This window comes from Perkinsus marinus, assembly GCF_000006405.1.
Source record: "Perkinsus marinus ATCC 50983 genomic scaffold scf_1104296973856, whole genome shotgun sequence".
Taxonomy (NCBI): Eukaryota; Perkinsozoa; order Perkinsida; family Perkinsidae; genus Perkinsus; species Perkinsus marinus.
This window is the reverse complement of record NW_003201290.1, coordinates 77,458-95,036: the sequence shown is the minus strand read 5'-3', so window position 1 is coordinate 95,036 and position 17,579 is coordinate 77,458. Positions and strand designations below refer to the sequence as shown.

Below are 17,579 nucleotides of genomic sequence, written 5' to 3'. Positions count from 1 at the left end.
GGGAGGTTAAACGAGGGGTAGACTTGTCGAGGCCCGTAGTTGTTGCTAACCTACGGCTATATACTTCCCCCAAGTTTATAGTAGTCTGTGTTGGTCTTAAGGATATCGGTGGAGAGTATTATAGGTTTTACACAAGATAGAAGGGACCGGCATGCACCGACAGGCATCAGTTAAGCCAAATGAGCGCTCTATCTGTAGCTGGATCCACCTGCAGGGCCTTGGACTCACACCAGGGAACCTAAAGACAATGGAGACTTCTATGATTGCACTTAGTAGTACTCAGTTAGACTGTAGCGGGAACGCCTCTCGTCGAGACAGTTGAGAACATGTGATACGGTCTTGGTACTGCCGTGGTTTGGAGGGACAACTCGATGATAGCAGCTGAGCATGATCAGGCTCGTTTGCTCCTGATTGCAGCTTAGGTGTATTCCAAACTGGATGTGTCTGTATTGGATAATGCGCCGCGGAGAGCCGAGTTGTGGTAGTTGGGGGTAGGGAGGCATCTAGAGGTCCTCATTGAAAGTTGACTGCAACCTTCGGAGGCAGTCTCGTACTATACGTTATCAGCCGCATTACCATACATCTATTGCCGATCTAGACGACTGCTTTACTGAAGGTCAGTGCAGTAGCACTGGCCTTGGGATGCATGCGTAGCTACAACCAGGCGTGTTGTCCTAAAGTGATGAGTATGATGACTAACATGTCGTCTGTTGCTGACAGTGCTTCTCCCACTTCTACGTATTGTGTTACCTGTTGCCTGTTGATTACGTTGACGAGCCTCAGTAGCCTTTACCTTCATGCGTTTAGACTGTGAGATCTTCCGCTACCTCAGCAAGGAGGACTTACGAGTCCTACAGGTAATGACTTGCTACGGCGTACCATAATGAGTTCCTCACCCTTGCATTGCCTCAGGCTCTCGAGGTTGGCCATAAGAACCACGAGCTGGTCCCGTTGCAGTTGGTGGAGAGCATTGCTGGGCTCAAACGTGGAGGTACGAGTCTCACCTAGTTAGTCGGCTTTTATGGCCAATCAGGTTGCTTCAAGACTCTGCAGAATCTACTCAAGCACAAGTTGGTGGCACACGACGGGAAGACCTACGATGGCTACAAGCTCACTTACAACGGCTACGACTTTCTCGCCCTCAGGTAGGGAAGCCCTTTTACTTTTCCTAGAGGTTATCGCCAAATCAGGACTTTGATGTCTCGTGGGAATATCGCTGGAGTTGGGCAGAGGGTAGGCGTTGGGAAGGAGAGTGATATACACGTTTGCACTGACGATGAAGGTCCTAGCAAGGGGAACTGAGGTTAGTGGGAAACTCTGTTGGTTGCAGGTCGACAACTTGTTATCAAGTTCCACCGTTTGGGTAGAGTGTCCTTCAAGACAGTAAAAGAGAACAGAGACTACCTACAGCATCGGCAGTCTGCAAGCTGGTAAGCCGAACCTAAAGGGTTCCTCTACTATGTTGGATCTCCTTAGGATGTACTTGGCTCGTCTAGCAGCTGCTAAGGAGTACGCCTACCTCACTGAGCTCTACAACGCCGGCTTCCCTGTGAGCCTTACTTACTGAGTGTAGCATTAGAAGAGTTCTTGCGTGAAGGTACCAGAGCCTGTTGGTAGCAATAGACATGCTATTGTGATGGAGTACCTCGATGACGCCACTCCCATGTGTCAAATAAGGAAGCTGGAAAAGCCAGAGATACTTCTCGAACGATGCATGTACTAAGGAATAAAGCCTTCTTATAACAGTGTTCGGAGTCGGCATGATATGAGCTTGTCGTATCCAAGGCTGAATGACTTCTGGCTTCAGGTCCCTGCTCCTCAGTATAGCTCAAAGCGGTGTCATTCATGGTGACTTCAACGAGTTCAATCTCTTAATACGGACAGTGTATGATAGTCGTCAGCTCCATTGCAGTCATTGACTCCTTTTTAGACGAGTAAATCCTCTCGATGAGTCCAGTGAGGTAGAAGACTACGAGGTCTACGTCATCGATTTCCCTCAAGTCCTTTCTGTCGAAAATCCCGACGCTAAACGTATCTTTGAAAGGTATTATAGGATTCATTCAAGGCCCTGTATGAGCCCTTTCCTTGGAGTAGAGATGTCGAATGCATCGCGACCTACTTCGCCAAAAACCACAAATATATGGTGGATACAGTGCCGTCTTTCGAGGAGGACGTTTTGCCTGTTTACCGAGCCAAGACCAAAGTGGAGGGCATAAACCTTGCTAGTGTCATCACTGAAGGAGAAGATAAGCTGCTTATGGATAGCTGCGCGGTGCATACCATACCTTCGACACTTCTTGTGGATTCTGTTTGTCCTAGGCATTCGCGGGTCTCGACCAAGAGGAGTGTCCTGACCTCACCGAGGGAGACGACACCCTTGATGACCTTCTGGCTGGGTTGGAGGCAGATCCCAAAAGCTCCCCAACTGTGGATGTTGATGGTGAAGGAGCTGTTAGTGATGGTCCGGAGGTGAGCGGCGTATTACTCGATTACTTGCAAAATACCTCGTCTCGGCTCAGTCTACGGCATCGGAGTGGGAGGATAGAGAAGAAAAGCGACGGGTGATCAAAAGCCAGAATCATGTTCTACGAAAGCAAAGGCGAAAACCCCAGGGTAAGGACGTTCGGGCGAAGGTAATTTCCGCATTGTTTGGTGAGTCGGTTGTGGTATGGTATAGTAGGTAAATCGACAACTGCGGTCGAAGAATAAGGCCAAGCCAAATGTACAGAAGTCTCGGGAAGCTCGACAGAATCAAAGGGAGATCAAAGAGAACAGCTCTATTGGATCGTGGTTCTGATCTCTGGTTGTCATTCTCTCACGATTGTGCATCATATCTCTCTTCAACGTTTTCCTGTTTCTTACCACTCCTCGTCGAAGTTGTGTTGTTGACGACTTGTCTGGGCTTGTTGTTGATCAACAAGACGTCGTGTACACTAGCAGGCGCGGACGAGAATTCGCGACCGTCATCTGGTTCATGGGACTCTCCAAGGTGATGGTCAGCAATGCAGCTCAATCGCGCGAGTTTAGAAGCTGACTAGGACGTTGGTGGTCTACGCTGAGCTGAGCCATCAGCAAAGCTCAATACCCACTCATTAGCAATTTCGCTCGCTCTATAGTACTTAGTCTCAAATATTTGAACTCGACTGTCTGATTGATGGCTGAAGAGATTCGCAACAGAGGTTTGCCTTGGCCTCCATTCGGAAATACGGTCATGAGAGATCGGAGCCTGTCGGAGGCACTGTAAGGCAACAAGAAGGATCTTCGCGGATGTATAATGAAGTTATTCTAGCGACAGGTTTTCTCTTGGCGGCAGAAGGTCATCAATGGTCGTGCCGCGACCAAGATGTAGAATGAGAAGAAGAAGACTGTCTGATTGATCAGGACGGCGGCGTTCGGTCAGTCGGAGTGAACTCTATTGCGTCTCATGGAGTGCCAACTTCAATACTTGATCCCTGTGCATGGGAGAAGCCTGAAGATTCAGTACGTCAGACCCCGAGGCAGTGCAACACCCTATAAGCCCAGGTTACGCAAACTGTTTAGTTTTGACATAGACGATTCCCTCCGGAACAACATAGTCCTGTTCTCTTCTGGTGTGGCACTACACAGTGAAGTCGTTGATATCGACACCCGATTCTAGAGAGAAGCTATTAGGTCGTACTCCAATGGAATAGGGAGGCCAAACTTTCACTCGTAACTCATGAGTGGAAGTTTGGTGTCCGTATTTGTCGTATGTGTATCCACTCACGAGTCGTGGGTAGTATGATCCAGAGCAAACTAGGCTGATTCAACTCGCCTGACCATCGAGTACAGATTGTTATGACATTGTTATGTGCTGTTCCTCGGCAATATACCAACCCTATCAGGTCGCAGTGCACATGCTCTTTGGTCTGGCAATGTCATGCAAGGCGTATTAGTATTCCTCAATCACTCATATTTCTCATTCTCTTCTGTTGTATATTAAGCGCATGTTCCGTGCATCATGTCAAGTGTTGGTTCATCTGATGCTATCGTGTTGGGGTGCCCTCATGAACAGCCTAGCTTTGAGTTACAGAATGTATACGAATTCTGGTATTGGCTAGGCGATCGGATACTTAGCAAGTTTTCCTTAGGCGAAGTACAGAAAATAGTCTCCATTGCTTGGTTGAGTTGACTACATTTACCACGCCGTTCTCGAGCGTAGTTTCACAGTCGCTCTGGGTGGTAGCCATGTGCCTTGTGGCGGTAGCCTTGTGTTGACCATTGCCCTATGGTGTCTCAAGAGGCCAAGCTCGAGTTCTTCTACGACGTCATATCTCCATATACATATCTCGCCTGGCAGACACTAAAGCAATACAGTAGGGCGAGTACTGCACGGTAAGCATCTACTAGGTGGTCATAGGTACCATATGGGATATCCGTGTGGTATTACGTCCGGTATTCCTTGGAGGCATTATGAAGGGTAGCAATAACCGCCCGCCAGCTGTGGTCCTCAACAAGGGAAGGTTCATGCAGGAAGATCTCCGGTGAATGCTGCTAAGCACTATTCGTTTATTGTTCAAACCGCTGGTAGGAGGTCCGCTCGGATCCTCGATGTTCCAATGCTCCGTACACCGAAGAACTTCTTCACTCAAGTGGCTCTACAGATCATCATGATACAGAGGCGAGTTCCTCGAGAGGATGACAACTTCGAACTTATAAGGCCGTGTCCAGATTACTAGCGGCCGCACCAAACCAGAAGATACGAGAAAAGCTCACTGACTCCGCCTTCAAGGCTGTCTGGGAGGATAAGAGTCTCAGAGATGCACAGAACAATCTAGCTCAAATCAGTGAGGAGTATATCCGTTACGGTATAGTTCCGAAGTGTCGCTCTAGATGACGAGTTTTTACGTGGAATTTGTACGACCGCCGGCCTCGACGAGACGGATACCAAGAAGTTGTTTGAGGACGCGAAGACGATTGGTAAAGCGGAGCTCACTGATACGACTAGCGAGGCGTTGGAGGTCAGTCAAGTTGGCTGCAGATTCGAAGACTTCCGACTTCAGAAATATAATGCCTTTGGTGCTCCTACCATCGTCGTTCATGTTTGCGGCAAACCACACATGTTCTTCGGCAGCGACCGTTGGGAGCACATTGCCTTCCTCCTCAATAAGGACTATTACGGCATTAATCCGGCGAGGAAAACTCCAAACAGCCGACTTTAATCCCACAGAGACATTTGAACTTGTTTTTGGTAGTTTCATGTGATTATCACAGGCTGACTTTGGTTGCCAGTGACGATACGAGGCAACTTAACCATTTTTCCTGTGCTTCAATGAAATCATGAAAGCTCACATCTTCGTATACATTCAGCATGCATTCTATGATGTTCGCCCAACAGTCGGGGATTATACGTCGAGTCGCGCTGGGTGCGAAAGCTGAATTCCCACGTGTCATTAGTAGTAGTGCATGGTTTTTATCACCAAGATTTTTGACAACTACGATACAACAACCAGACACTCGTATTCAACAACACAGTAGCATCATGCAGGACGACGGACATCCATCCTCCAATCGAGCACGTTAAACAGTTGTAGAGAATCCTTGAAGCATGAGCATTCCCAGGCTATGATGAATAAGTTTCACTCAACGACGTTTGAAGGAAAGTTTTTTCAGTTTGGGGAGATTTAACGACAGGAGTTTGGAGGGCATTTTGGGTCGGAATGAAAATTTGCGACCACTCTTTTCGGGGACTTTCAAATGGAGCGGTTGGCTTAAGACCGCCGCTCGATACTGACCACACATCTTCTTGAAGCTGCCATAATGCTTCTTCAGCGCATGGACAGCCTCAGAACAAAATTTCGCTGGCTCCGAAGAAGGACTTATCCGAAATTTTCCCTTGAGGGGATCCTCGATGTCACTTGAATTGTAATCACGATGCTCGGCTTCCTTCGCATTCCCGGGATTCCACATGTCGTGGCCACCAGGATAATGTCGGCTCAAGCGTCCAAAAGCAGAACTGAGGCATAGTTGATGCGCTTCATCCCCAGATAGGCTTACAATTCAACTTGGAATGTTTCCCATTGGAAGGTCCGCGGGCATACGATGTAGAGAGTTTGCAGCTCACTCTCTGGCTTCACAATCACCCACAGTAATTTCCTGTCCTCCTTCTGTTCGCGATTGTTATAGTGGCAGAAGTTTGAATCGGCTATTTGCAGGGGAGGAAAATCCTGAGATCCGAAACTGTGTGATTCCGAGGTACCGGTGAGCTCTCTCAACCGAGTCAACTACGTCTGATTGAGCACAATAACACGCAGTGAGATTGTGTTCATCGACTGTTTGTGGAGAATCTCTGCTGGAGACCTTGCCCAGCAACAGTGTTGTAATACGTGTTCAACGTGAGTCTATATACGAACTAGGGTAGAAGTATCCAGGAACCAACAAGAATTTACCAAAACTCCCTCAGAACTTTCATATTGTCATGAACACATGTGTTGACTATGTGCATATTGTCCCACACTGCCTAGCAAACTCACATTGAACAGTCCGGCCAGTCCGGAAGCAAGCCGAGACAAAGTACTGGATGAGTTGGACACCGTTGCGATGATAGCAGCGAAGATGGCATATTTGATGAACATTTGATGATTGCAACCAAACTGCGTTACTGATCGTCATCAAAGCTGAATGCTTTCCTATGACGAGTTGTTCCAACTCAGTTGGGCGCCACGGAGCAATCTTTCGAGGATTCAATTCCCTCCCACCGAGTAGAAACGACACATATACCATGTTTTTTCGCCGAGTGGTTACGTTCGGCTTCAATTTTGAGCTGGTCTAAGCAACGAACATCTACCAAGTCTCAAGCATCGAAAACAACGAAGGGAGCTGATATGAAGATCAGGCATCTAGCATGAGCTTTGATGTTGCATCATCGAGACGGTATCTGCGTTGGCTACTCCAAGTGGAAATGAGTAGCGCTCGATAGAGAACCTCCAGCAAAGAGCAGTCTCGCTCAGCGAGATATCACAATCCAGATATAGCACCGTCTAGGCCAGTACTACGAGACGGATACCAAGAAGTTGTTGGAGGACGCGAAGACGATTAGTAAAGCGGAGCTCACTGATACAACTAACGAGGTCTTGGAGGTCAGTCAAGTTGGCTGAAGATTCGAAGACCTTCGACTTCAGAAATACAGTGCCTTCGGTGCTCCTACCATCGTCGTTCATGTTTGCGGCAAATCACACATGTTCTTCGGCAGGGACCGTTGGGGCAGGTGACCTTGAAGTTTCAGGGCCTAACTCTTCATAGTTAGTGGTAAGTCGAAAAGTGGTAAGTGCAGTAGTCGGGATTCTCGGTCATTGTGAGGCACTGGACAAACCGGTGTGGGTGGAAGCTGACCATCATCATTATAGCGCGTCTCCTACAGTGATCCCGGTTCGGGATGTCGGTGCGCAACGCACCGCAACGCTCCCAACGCACTATCACGCGTCATAATGCGCCATATGGCGACGCTTCATGCGGTTCGAGTGGCATTCACGTACGGATCATAGCGGATAGTATAACCTCACATGTGTGTGCAAGTTGAAAGTCCAACGCCGTCGCGTGCTTCGTTAGAGTTGATGCCGATGTGCTAGCAACTTGAGGAGGTATGACGCTGCATCTTGATTTTTCTCGTCGATTTTCTGTGTCGATTTTACTCACGCATCGGAATTATTGGCTGATTTTTCTCTGAATCTCTGAATCTGATTCTTGCATCAGGATCCACGTATCATACGTGGATACGGTACGTACGTGGGCATACGTGACGTATGGTCCCAAGCTGATGCGCGTATGTGCCGTACAGAACTTTTGTGATAAGAGCGGCCAGGCATCAGCATAGAATTCGTGGATGTATGCACGTGAGTGCACGCAACTCCGTATCTTTTCAGTGTGAATGCAGTCCGGAACGACTGCATTCACGACGACCGACACAACACCATTGTGTACTAGTCGAATGTCTCGTGCTACGTTATCGGGCAAAGACATATTGGGAACCAGGCTTAGCGTGTTGATATGGCCTCCAAGACTTCTCTCGTGATCGGACTCTTCTGTCTCCCTGCTGCTGTTTGTCGTCACATTGAGCTTGGTATGAGTGGGGTCACATCAAAGCCCTACGACGGTGAATACACTGCTAGATATGGACAACCCTCCAACCTATATATGAAGGTCACGGTGAACTCCGACGCGGAGACCATCGGGATCCTTTTCAAGTGTGGGCAGAGCAGTACTCCGTATAACCACATATTCAAGTTGGAGTCCGACGATGAGCCAAGTGATCTGATCTTGAAAGATTATATCGACAATACTTCCGTTTACAGGAATATGCTGAATGAATTCCGCCGCCGCTGTCCCCAGTTTGGTAACAGAGCCCCTATCAAGCCGGACTTGGGATGGTTTACGATTCGCGAAGGGTCTCCCAGATCATTAAAGGTAGAGATCTCTGGTGTCGACGTGAAGTTGCTCAAGAATTCTGCTCTAGAAAAGATTGAGCTCTTTGACGTTGATGTTTAAGTCTCTTTAGGAGAGCAGCTTCTCATTCGTTATTTGATTCGAGGTGCTCAAATCCAACTCGGCACAGATACATATTCAGCTATTCTTGTGAAGTGCCGGGTTGAAAATTTCTCTGCGTCTCTTTTCTTGGGTGTATACTACCCATGTTTGGTCCAATGGATCAATCTTAGAGGGCCAATGATAATATTTTTCATTGATGAAGTGTTCGTTGTGTAATACTGAGACTTCATTCATTTCATACAAAACATATCCATTTACACCTACATGTCTCGCCGAACGGCACCAACGGCAAGTGTATTATCGTGTCAGTGACAAGACGTCTCAATGCCCTCAGGTACGGGCCTTTACTTGAAGTAACACGATGATGAACTTCCAACGCATCTCTTCACGACTAGCAGAAACCCTTACAGAAACTAGGAAATCATCATGCATGCTTTATCACGTCCGATATCGTCGTACGCTCTCTTGACCGCTCGTAGTTGTGAGCGCGAGAACTTCACTCGCCCCGACTTGAAGTTTCGTTCGATGTCCTCTAGTACTGCTATGTTGATGAGATTAAACTTTGCCATAGCGGTGATAACTTGAGTAAGAGAAAGACCATCATAGCGATCTATGTCGACTTCAACGCGGTCCAATGCCCGTTCGAGCGTCGTCTGATGAGGGCACTCATTCATTCTAATAAAACATGCTAAAAGGGTTGAAACTGGTCGGGGCGGCCTGAAAGGACTCCACAGAATTAAACACGATGGCAGTTCTCTACCTTACCATCGCCCAATCTGGACCGCCAGGGAGTCTCCAGCTCGAGTGAACCATTCACTCCGTGTTTCGCGGAACGCCTTTAACTGGTCCAAAGTCGCATGAATGTTATGCTCAGCTTCTCCCAAATGAGTGAGCTGATAAGCTACTGTCGCCACACTCACAGCACTCCATGCATGGCTCATCACCGGCTTCACCGTCAACTCAGAAGCCTCTTCCCACCAGCTCGTATCGTAGGTATACCCGAGACGATATCTAAAACTACAATTGCTGATGCAGTACACAGTATGTCGTCGACCTACGCTGCTGACATAATCGCACAGAGGCCCTCTTTGATGAAGGAAGGGAGTTCTTGACGACACTTCTCCGAGAATATCGCATCCCTGAAGTTTCTTGGTGGAGTGCCCGTGAGCAATAACGGCAGTGGCGGAACTGTGAGCATCAGACATTCGGCAGACATAGTGTGGACGACCGAGGGTAAGTGATTGATGATAGTCTTCTGTAGAGTAGGGTGGGCTGAAGGCAAGGAATGTACGCAGGCGGGAAAAAATGCGTCATTGTTACACTCTCCATGGAGCTTCGAGAAGTGATGAGTCAGTGAGCCCATCCACACAGCGATGCTGGCGATCTCCTCGCTAGTTGTAGCCTTCTCGATATCGTTTGCAAGCCTCAGAGCAATCTTACCCTCCTGAGCGTGATAGACTGAACGTCCACAACGGAAGTGGCTGAGTGTCAGAGCCAACAACAATAACAACAGCAACATCAACAACAGCAACAACAACAACAACAGCAACGACCACAACTAGTAACGACTGGGCCTACAAGCTCGGAGTCTCTCATCTTGACCCTAGCCATTGATTGCAACAAGATAGCTACAGCCTCGTAGGGCATGGTGAGGATCCAAAAGCGACACTTGCGTAATAAAGCCTGAGAATACAGCACTGATCATTAGACATGATTAGTAGCTCCATCACTTCATAACAGTGTTTCCCATCATACTTCAATGTAGCCAACCCTGAGAATATCTCCACCACGTTGGACGAAGTAACAACAGCGGGACGGTTGAGGAGGTAGTCAGCACACATCGAAGTGATCGGGTAGAAGTCGGTCGCCCCCAGGGCCTTCAAAACACCCTCAGGGGATGCTGACAGGGCCACGCGAAATGACCCTAGGCTTTTTGAGGACGTTTTCTACCCACGCCCGTATCACTGAGTTTAATATAGGTCCTAATAAGAGGCATGAGCGAGTCCATATTCAACGTGCAAGCCGCTTGTCGAGTGCTCGCCGTCAAGCATGCGAGCGTCTGAGATGAGACTTCTTTTACAGTGTATCCTGTCTGATGACCCCACCTGGGCATCCAGGAGCTCCACTGAATTGAGACTACCGACGACCATACTCAGGTCACGGACACGGAAGCTGGCAGTGACGCTATTACAACACAGTTCCCGACGGAGGTCTCGCCTGAGGTGGAGGGAGTGAATCGCTTGAAGAGTCGCTTAAAGGCGACGGCTGACGAGGTATGCTCAGTACGCTAATCCACTGTCAAGTTCGGACCATCGTATTGTACGATTTCCTCAGGTAATAACTGCAATCGATTTACGGATACATACCGTCATCACGCATGCACCAAGTGAGAAGCAGCACCCACGAGAAGCGCCCAGTAGCTAAATGATACTCGTATTCCCGACATACCAAAAATCCCTATCTTCATACCGCGCCTTCGTCATGTAATGGATAACCATAGAGATCTCTGCCGGGCGCATGAGCTGCATGTAGGTGAGCAAGTCCCGGGCATCCTCCCTAGTCACCCTAGGAGCTCCATTCACGTGGCATTCCTTGTCCGTTATCCTTCGCACGAGGTTTTCTACACGTTTCAGTGGATCAAGGAATTCACTGCTCGCCGACACTAGCGTCCGCCGACCCTGGACGATAGTTATTCGCGGTAGTAATGGTCGACAAAATGGCATGTGTTGAAAAACAATTGTGGCAATATTCTCATTGTAGTGTACGCAACAACAACATAGTCAAAGTTACATTGAAACTTTACAACAGGCGTAATAATGTGGAGAACTGAGTACCTAGTACCACTCAGTCGATATCGAGCTCCATCAGCCCGGGCATATCCGAATACTCATCGTCATCCTCATCTTCCTCCTCCGTAGTGATGCTCATCTGAATGTAATCATCGACTCCTACAGACTTCTTCAAGGCCCCTACAGCTCCCTTCCTCTCAACTGAGTACTGCTGCTCGCCCTGCTCCCCCTCAGCCAACCTTCGACGCGGCTGTCGGCTCTCACTAGATGACCGTGATCGACTCCGCCGTTGAGCTTGGTTGAAGGGCGTCCACTCCGGCATCACACGGCAGTTATCCTATCACACAATAATAGACAACGAAGTCGTCGTCCACATTCGTCATACCATTCTCACGCCAACTTCTCCCGAACTGCCTCCCACCCCCACCATAGCGGTGTCCTCACCAGTCGAGGGTCGCCGATACTGTGGAATGAACGAATCCGATGAAGTAGCAGGAAGGACCCCATCGGGCGGCTCTTCTCCACGTAGTTTGTAAATGAAGTCCACAGCCACCCGCTCGTTAGCAGCCCTTCCCAACGAGTCGACTTTGTCTAGAGAATACCTAAATGCCCTTTAACCCAATGAACCCTTCGGTACAGGTAGTACTTGGTGTATTTATCTGGCTGGGTGACGAAACCAGGAATTTTTATTCCCGAAGTCAATTTCGCTAATCCACCCTTGGGCTTGGGGCCACTGATGAAAGGCATATATAAACCGACAAGTGAGATTCATTTACCCCAAAAGATCAGCATCATACTCCATCTCGTCACTGTCCGAGTTCTGGAATATGTCCGTATTAGATTCGGCATTCTTGAGCGGATCCTCAACGGCCGCTAACCTACCACCACCTTAGCCATCACCAACGGCCTTCCATCACTACCGAGCCTTCTCCCTCACTTGGTCGTCAGTCATGCTGGTGATGTACTCCTCAGGGTTCACTGGTACTTCGGTGGTAGCCTGTCGAGCTTCCACTAGAGAGTCCAGACTGGCAAAATGACCCTGACGGTCGAGCCCGGACACTTCGAACAATGATCTCCCAGACATGAAGAATCAACTAAGGGGAGGAGGAGAAATCGGCTGTTAGGATAACATGCACTCCGTCCAGGCGATGATTGATAGGCACTTTGACACAAGTGAATGCTCGGTGGGATACTCGGAACCATAATGCTCCTTTGTGAACGAGCTACGGTACTACGTCATAACGATACTTATGCCGTCAATAGTACAGCGTATTCCACTGTGGGAGGGATATGGAGGAAGAGGAGGAAAAACGACACTGTCACTGCAAACTAGACACGTGACCGTGGTGAACTGTTATTCCTTGGAGATTCACTCGCTCTTTCTGTTATTTTTCTTCCCAGAAGCCGACAGCGGGTGTTGATTCCGAGCCGACGCAGCACGGGGAGACAAAACTGCCTTCTTACTATCCAAGTCTATAGCCGACAGGTTGGCTTGGATATCTCTACTCTGACCCGTGGAGAGGATGAATAAACCAATCTTAAGGATCATGACGAACCTATGAGGCACGTGGGCCGACAGCAGTCTCTATTGCAGATGACTATTGCACTACCAGTAAGTGTTCATGACCAGCATTACGCACAGAAGGGTGACGAGGAAACTCCAGTACTCCTGTATTTCCTCCGGGGCCATCCTAGGTGCCTCGATCCACACCGAACGGAACAAGTACCTGAGCGCGAGCATCAGTGATAGATCATTATAAGCAGGTGGTGAAGTACCCTATGAAGATGTAAAGTCTGCCATAGAAATAGGTTAACGCCAGAGGGATGTATATGAGTATCCCACCCGACCAGGGTGTGTCCACTAGCGACTTAGCCATATACACTGACAGTAAGGAATGGTAAATTACAGGACGAGTGGTACTCACCAATAACATCAGGGGCGAAGTTGGAGAGCATCACCAAGGACCCCATTCGGACGTAATTGCCGAGGTAGGAGCACACGGTGAGCAATAGGACCTATGAGTGTGGCAGAGTTACGGCTCGAGGGTATATGAGAACTCACCAGGGAGTTGTGTAACATAAGCTCCGTGAAATCCGGGCGATCGCGTTCCCGAATCATATGGGTTGCAGCCTCACACATAAGATATCCTATGACGGCCTGAGGTTGAAACTTAAAGATACAAAGTAGGTCCGCGAATGAGCCTACCTGGTAGGTTCTAGTGAGAGCGGAAACAGGCGGCTGGAAGGGGAAACCGTTGGTCCAACAATAGACTGTGAATCCTCTGACAAGCATTGGCTCGGGGACGAATGATTCTGTATAAGGTACTTACTGTCCACCCATGACCGGTGGGAGCCAAGGTTGGTCACGGAGCACTACGAGTAGGATTAAAGTGAATGAGAGGTGAACGAATAGCTTGTATACTGAGTTGGAGAACCTCCCCACCTAAGTAGAGTAAGTTCACAGGAGTGTGGTAAGCATTGTCGTAAATACTTTAGCGGCCCACACCTCCAAAGACCAGGATGCCGTCCTAGGGATAATCCTATATCCAATGGTCGTCAGTACCTACTCCAGCTACTACCAGTATACGATCTAATATTGAACATAAAAAATACCAATCATAATTGCTGTAGATATGAGTATATACAATAGTATCAAAAGGCTATTATACCATTTAGTATATAGTAATATATGCCTATAGTAAATAATCAATGTATAATACGTCCTCCTACATCGCGGACATCGGCAGTTTGCATATGTGTTTTGACCCACCCCAACGTCCTCTATTCCTCCCGAATACTACCTTCCTTGAGAAGTGTTGTACAAGTGCGAATAGCAGAGCCCATAAGACCGACAAAAACAAATCAGTCATCTGCGGGTAGGTATCGGGCTTAAGGGCCTGCCTCTCCCTGACAACCCTGAGCATTATGTGTAGACTGGGCAGGGCCCACAGGCTCAGGACCATGCCAACCAACTGCAGGGCGGCGTCTTTCAAATTCTGGGAGAAAAAACGCCGGACGAAAGTCATTGAGGAGAGTAACGAATACAGATACTAGCAAGTTTGCCACTCGAATGGATGAGTAACTCAGCGGACGCGCTCAGCTTCCACTTCACTTCATGCGGAGTTCAATTAAAGCTCGAGTCTAGGAGAATCACTCGAGGGTCCTTGGGCGGCGGTCGAGAAAATAAAAGCGCATGATTGTCCACCGCTTCGCTGGATTCACTGGCAGTTTTTTGATTGCGCTAGAGCGCACTACGCCGACATATGCTAGTCTACTAGATGCGATACACGCTCAAGATCTCATGTATTCTCCAAAGTTTACATTTTGGAAGCTTTCACATGCTAATCGGGGCAGAGAAGGGTGAGCAATATTTACCGTGTGTTGTCGTAGTGGTCAAACTTCCTTCAGCAGTTTATAATTGGTGCACGTCCCCTTCCCTATGGATCTCACCGAGGACGAGAACGTCGAGCGCATGTCGAGTGGACAGCTGTACATCCCTGGCAAGGCGAGACTGGATGAGCTCAGGACCACAGCTAGATTGTGGTGTAGAGAGTTCAATGCCACCGATGACTCCGTCACTGGTGTCTGTCCGCAACGAGAAGAGCTCATGAAAGGTATTTGGCGTTCCACACAGGCATTTCTCACTCGATGGCGTTTTAGGTTTCTTCGGAGCGTGCGGTGAAGGAGCGGTTATTGAACCTCCCTTCCGATGCGAGTACGGCTTCAATGTATTCATAGGGGATGGTTTTTACGCTAACTACGACCTTGCTATACTGGACTGTTGCCCAGTCCGTATCGGGAACAATGTGAGTGATGCAGATGTTGTGTCTGCCAGAGTTATACACAGGTTCTACTCGGTCCAGGCGTACATTTGTACACAGCGGAGCACCCGTAAGTCGGCACTGCCGACCATCGTTGTTGTCACTACTCCCTCTAGGCGTTCCGTTGCCGGGCGGGCTACCTGTGTCGAATTTGGCGCACCAATTACGATAGGAGATGACGTGTGGATCGGAGGCCGTGTTGTGGTCCTCCCAGGAGTCACCATCGGGTCAGGCTGCATTATAGGAGGTGGCAGTGTTGTTACCAAGGTAAGTGTCTATACTGCTGGTCACGCATCATGGTGATGTCAGGATATCCCTCCGCACACGATCGCGGCTGGCAATCCATGTAGACCTATCAAGGCGGCCCCTATGGAGCCTACCGATGAAGAGAAGGAATTTTTCAAGAAGTATGGGATACCGTACGACTCGCGAAGTCCTTGCGTTCACTAGAAGACTGTGTCTGCGTTCACTCTACAGTTGTTATGAAGTTTGACTCAACCACCGACTTGTGTTTGACATCGTCACTAATACTAACTGCATGTTTGAATTCAATGGAGTCTCACTCGTTTATGTGAGGTGGCGTAATACTCTGTGAAAAACGAGGTATTCGCGGCCTGTAGCAGTCTTGAAATATATAACTTACTAGTATTTTTCACCTCACGACACTTTAACGTTGTTAGTCTACGGAAAGTTTAGAAATTGGTCGATTATTATGATCGAGAAAGTTGGTCAGTTGAATACAAGGAGGACGGTTAGCTTTGAGGAGTATTAGTGATGTCACTTAAGATCGTCTCTGATGAGGATAATCGAGAGCGTATGTTGCGTGGGGAGCTTTATCACCCGATGAAAGAAGGCCTTATACAGCTCCGAGCCAAGGCTAAGGTGTGGTGTAGGCAGTATAACCAAACCGACGATGATGCAACTGATTTCATTCAAGTTAGAGAGCGACTTTTGAAAGGTAGCTCACAGCTGATCGAGATCGGGCGTCGAGAGTTGCCTTATAGGCGCTCTGGGTAGCTGTGGCAAAAGCCCTTTCATTGAGCCGCCCTTCCGCTGTGATTATGGCTCCAATATATATATCGGTGATAACTTCTATTCCAACTACGATCTTGTCATACTTGACACATGTCCTGTCCGGATCGGGAACAACGTAAGGTCGAAAGTTTTTAGCCGAACTTGAATATCTTGTAGGTCTTTCTCGGGCCTGGTGTGAATCTTTACGCCGCGGACCATCCGTGAGTCGGGTATATCAGGACTGGATTCGAATTTTGAGCTGGCGATGCTTGTGGTTATTGCTAGATAGAATCACCGATATAGATATTGCATTATCGCGCTTATTTGAACTATGTTGATTATGTTATTTCATGTTAGGAGGGCAGCCTCGGCGCGTAAGCATCTCATAGAATATGGCGCACCAATTACGATAGGAGATGACGTGTGGATCGGAGGCCGTGTTGTGGTCCTCCCAGGAGTCACCATCGGGTCAGGTTGCATTATAGGGGGAGGCAGTGTTGTTACCAAGGTAAGTCAGCACGCCTCTACTCTCTATCGGCCATTATCAGGATATTCCCCCTGGCATGATCGCAGCTGGGAATCCATGTAAAGTGATCAAAGCGGCCCCCCTAGAGCCAACAGAACAAGAGAAGAAGTTCCTTCTGGACAATGGCATCAACTAGGTGGCTTGACTCGACAGCATTTTCTATCATTTTCGTGTCAGCGATGTTATGTTGAGTTCGCAGTAAATCGCTGAAGTCCACATTGGATCCTTTCAATGAATGCATCGGAGGAGGAATACATGGCGTTAATGAGAAGCGGTAGTTTATTCAAGCTAGAGGTTGATGTATTCAGAAAGTGGTATTCGCGAGCTAAAGGTCTATGCGAACGATACAACGCAACCAGCGATAACATGCAACCCTCAGAGGTCGGCAACACTAGGAAGGGCATATTACGAGGTCGGTCTAGAGGCAACAGATGTGATCATTTAGTTGATTCTTCCACGTAGAACTGCTACGAGCTTGCGGTGATAAGGTGGACATTGAGCCGCCATTTCGCTGTGATTTCGGATTCAATATCAGCATTGGCGATTCCTTCTCAGCTGGACCGAAGTTGGTCATCTTAGATGCGTCTACAGTGGAGATAGGGAATGATGTCAGTCGCGACTGTCGGGCATTCGTGCTAACACTCTTGTTTCTCAAGGTTCATTTTGGTCACGACGTTCACCTCTACGCTGTTGACCATCCGTAAGTCGCTCACGTGTTGCTGGTCCTACCACTCAGCATAGGCGCTCGGCCTCCGCTCGAGGGACGTGGGCCCTGTCCGGCAGTCCCATAAGAATAGGAAATAACGTCAGCATTGGGACAAGTACAATTGTCATGTCTGGCCTGACCATAGGCGACGACTGTATCATACAACCTGGCAGTGTTGTTACTCGAGTAGAGGAACGGTGGTTGTGAGGAGATGTCACGTT

The 17,579-nt window shown here is 48.5% G+C and overlaps 8 protein-coding genes across 8 annotated transcripts; 5 read left to right on the top strand and 3 right to left on the bottom strand.

Annotated features, from left to right (window-relative positions):
* Positions 1-797: 797 nt before the first annotated feature.
* On the top strand, positions 798-2,828 carry Pmar_PMAR027244 (Serine/threonine-protein kinase RIO2, putative; the record flags this gene model as incomplete). The annotated part of the gene is made up of 13 exons (XM_002765997.1): positions 798-857; positions 913-991; positions 1,034-1,145; positions 1,191-1,282; positions 1,331-1,430; positions 1,477-1,549; positions 1,598-1,716; positions 1,808-1,885; positions 1,931-2,044; positions 2,095-2,272; positions 2,320-2,469; positions 2,520-2,633; positions 2,681-2,828. 13 exons carry the CDS (start codon positions 798-800, stop codon positions 2,795-2,797), a joined length of 1,386 nt encoding a protein of 461 aa, XP_002766043.1. The 3' UTR covers positions 2,798-2,828.
* Positions 2,829-4,246: 1,418 nt separating this feature from the next.
* On the top strand, positions 4,247-5,180 carry Pmar_PMAR027243 (Glutathione S-transferase kappa, putative; the record flags this gene model as incomplete). The annotated part of the gene is made up of 4 exons (XM_002765996.1): positions 4,247-4,334; positions 4,379-4,502; positions 4,690-4,805; positions 4,852-5,180. 4 exons carry the CDS (start codon positions 4,247-4,249, stop codon positions 5,178-5,180), a joined length of 657 nt encoding a protein of 218 aa, XP_002766042.1.
* A 3,735-nt stretch (positions 5,181-8,915) lies between these two features.
* Positions 8,916-11,030, bottom strand: Pmar_PMAR027242 (hypothetical protein; the record flags this gene model as incomplete). The annotated part of the gene is made up of 9 exons (XM_002765995.1): positions 8,916-9,219; positions 9,268-9,513; positions 9,561-9,774; positions 9,823-9,946; positions 10,081-10,185; positions 10,233-10,402; positions 10,468-10,561; positions 10,608-10,719; positions 10,951-11,030. The coding sequence occupies 9 exons, from the start codon at positions 11,028-11,030 to the stop codon at positions 8,916-8,918; spliced, it is 1,449 nt and encodes a 482-aa protein (XP_002766041.1).
* A 316-nt stretch (positions 11,031-11,346) lies between these two features.
* Positions 11,347-12,375, bottom strand: Pmar_PMAR027241 (hypothetical protein; the record flags this gene model as incomplete). The annotated part of the gene is made up of 5 exons (XM_002765994.1): positions 11,347-11,628; positions 11,719-11,893; positions 11,938-12,024; positions 12,068-12,169; positions 12,212-12,375. The coding sequence occupies 5 exons, from the start codon at positions 12,373-12,375 to the stop codon at positions 11,347-11,349; spliced, it is 810 nt and encodes a 269-aa protein (XP_002766040.1).
* A 285-nt stretch (positions 12,376-12,660) lies between these two features.
* On the bottom strand, positions 12,661-14,317 carry Pmar_PMAR027240 (longevity assurance factor, putative; the record flags this gene model as incomplete). Its single annotated transcript, XM_002765993.1, has 9 exons — positions 12,661-12,847; positions 12,902-13,018; positions 13,068-13,173; positions 13,217-13,307; positions 13,354-13,449; positions 13,498-13,573; positions 13,622-13,734; positions 13,783-13,854; positions 14,093-14,317. The coding sequence occupies 9 exons, from the start codon at positions 14,315-14,317 to the stop codon at positions 12,661-12,663; spliced, it is 1,083 nt and encodes a 360-aa protein (XP_002766039.1).
* Positions 14,318-14,700: 383 nt separating this feature from the next.
* Pmar_PMAR027239 (Maltose O-acetyltransferase, putative) lies at positions 14,701-15,608 on the top strand. Its single transcript, XM_002765992.1, has 5 exons — positions 14,701-14,905; positions 14,952-15,097; positions 15,139-15,182; positions 15,229-15,379; positions 15,422-15,608. Exons 1-5 carry the CDS (start codon positions 14,731-14,733, stop codon positions 15,560-15,562), a joined length of 657 nt encoding a protein of 218 aa, XP_002766038.1. The 5' UTR covers positions 14,701-14,730; the 3' UTR covers positions 15,563-15,608.
* A 278-nt stretch (positions 15,609-15,886) lies between these two features.
* Positions 15,887-16,788, top strand: Pmar_PMAR027238 (Maltose O-acetyltransferase, putative; the record flags this gene model as incomplete). Its single annotated transcript, XM_002765991.1, has 5 exons — positions 15,887-16,070; positions 16,117-16,262; positions 16,304-16,347; positions 16,484-16,634; positions 16,675-16,788. 5 exons carry the CDS (start codon positions 15,887-15,889, stop codon positions 16,786-16,788), a joined length of 639 nt encoding a protein of 212 aa, XP_002766037.1.
* A 326-nt stretch (positions 16,789-17,114) lies between these two features.
* On the top strand, positions 17,115-17,544 carry Pmar_PMAR027237 (Maltose O-acetyltransferase, putative; the record flags this gene model as incomplete). The annotated part of the gene is made up of 3 exons (XM_002765990.1): positions 17,115-17,260; positions 17,309-17,352; positions 17,394-17,544. Coding segments are annotated over 3 exons (341 nt in total), but the record flags the coding sequence as incomplete, so codon positions are not given.
* Between the last annotated feature and the right edge of the window lie 35 nt (positions 17,545-17,579).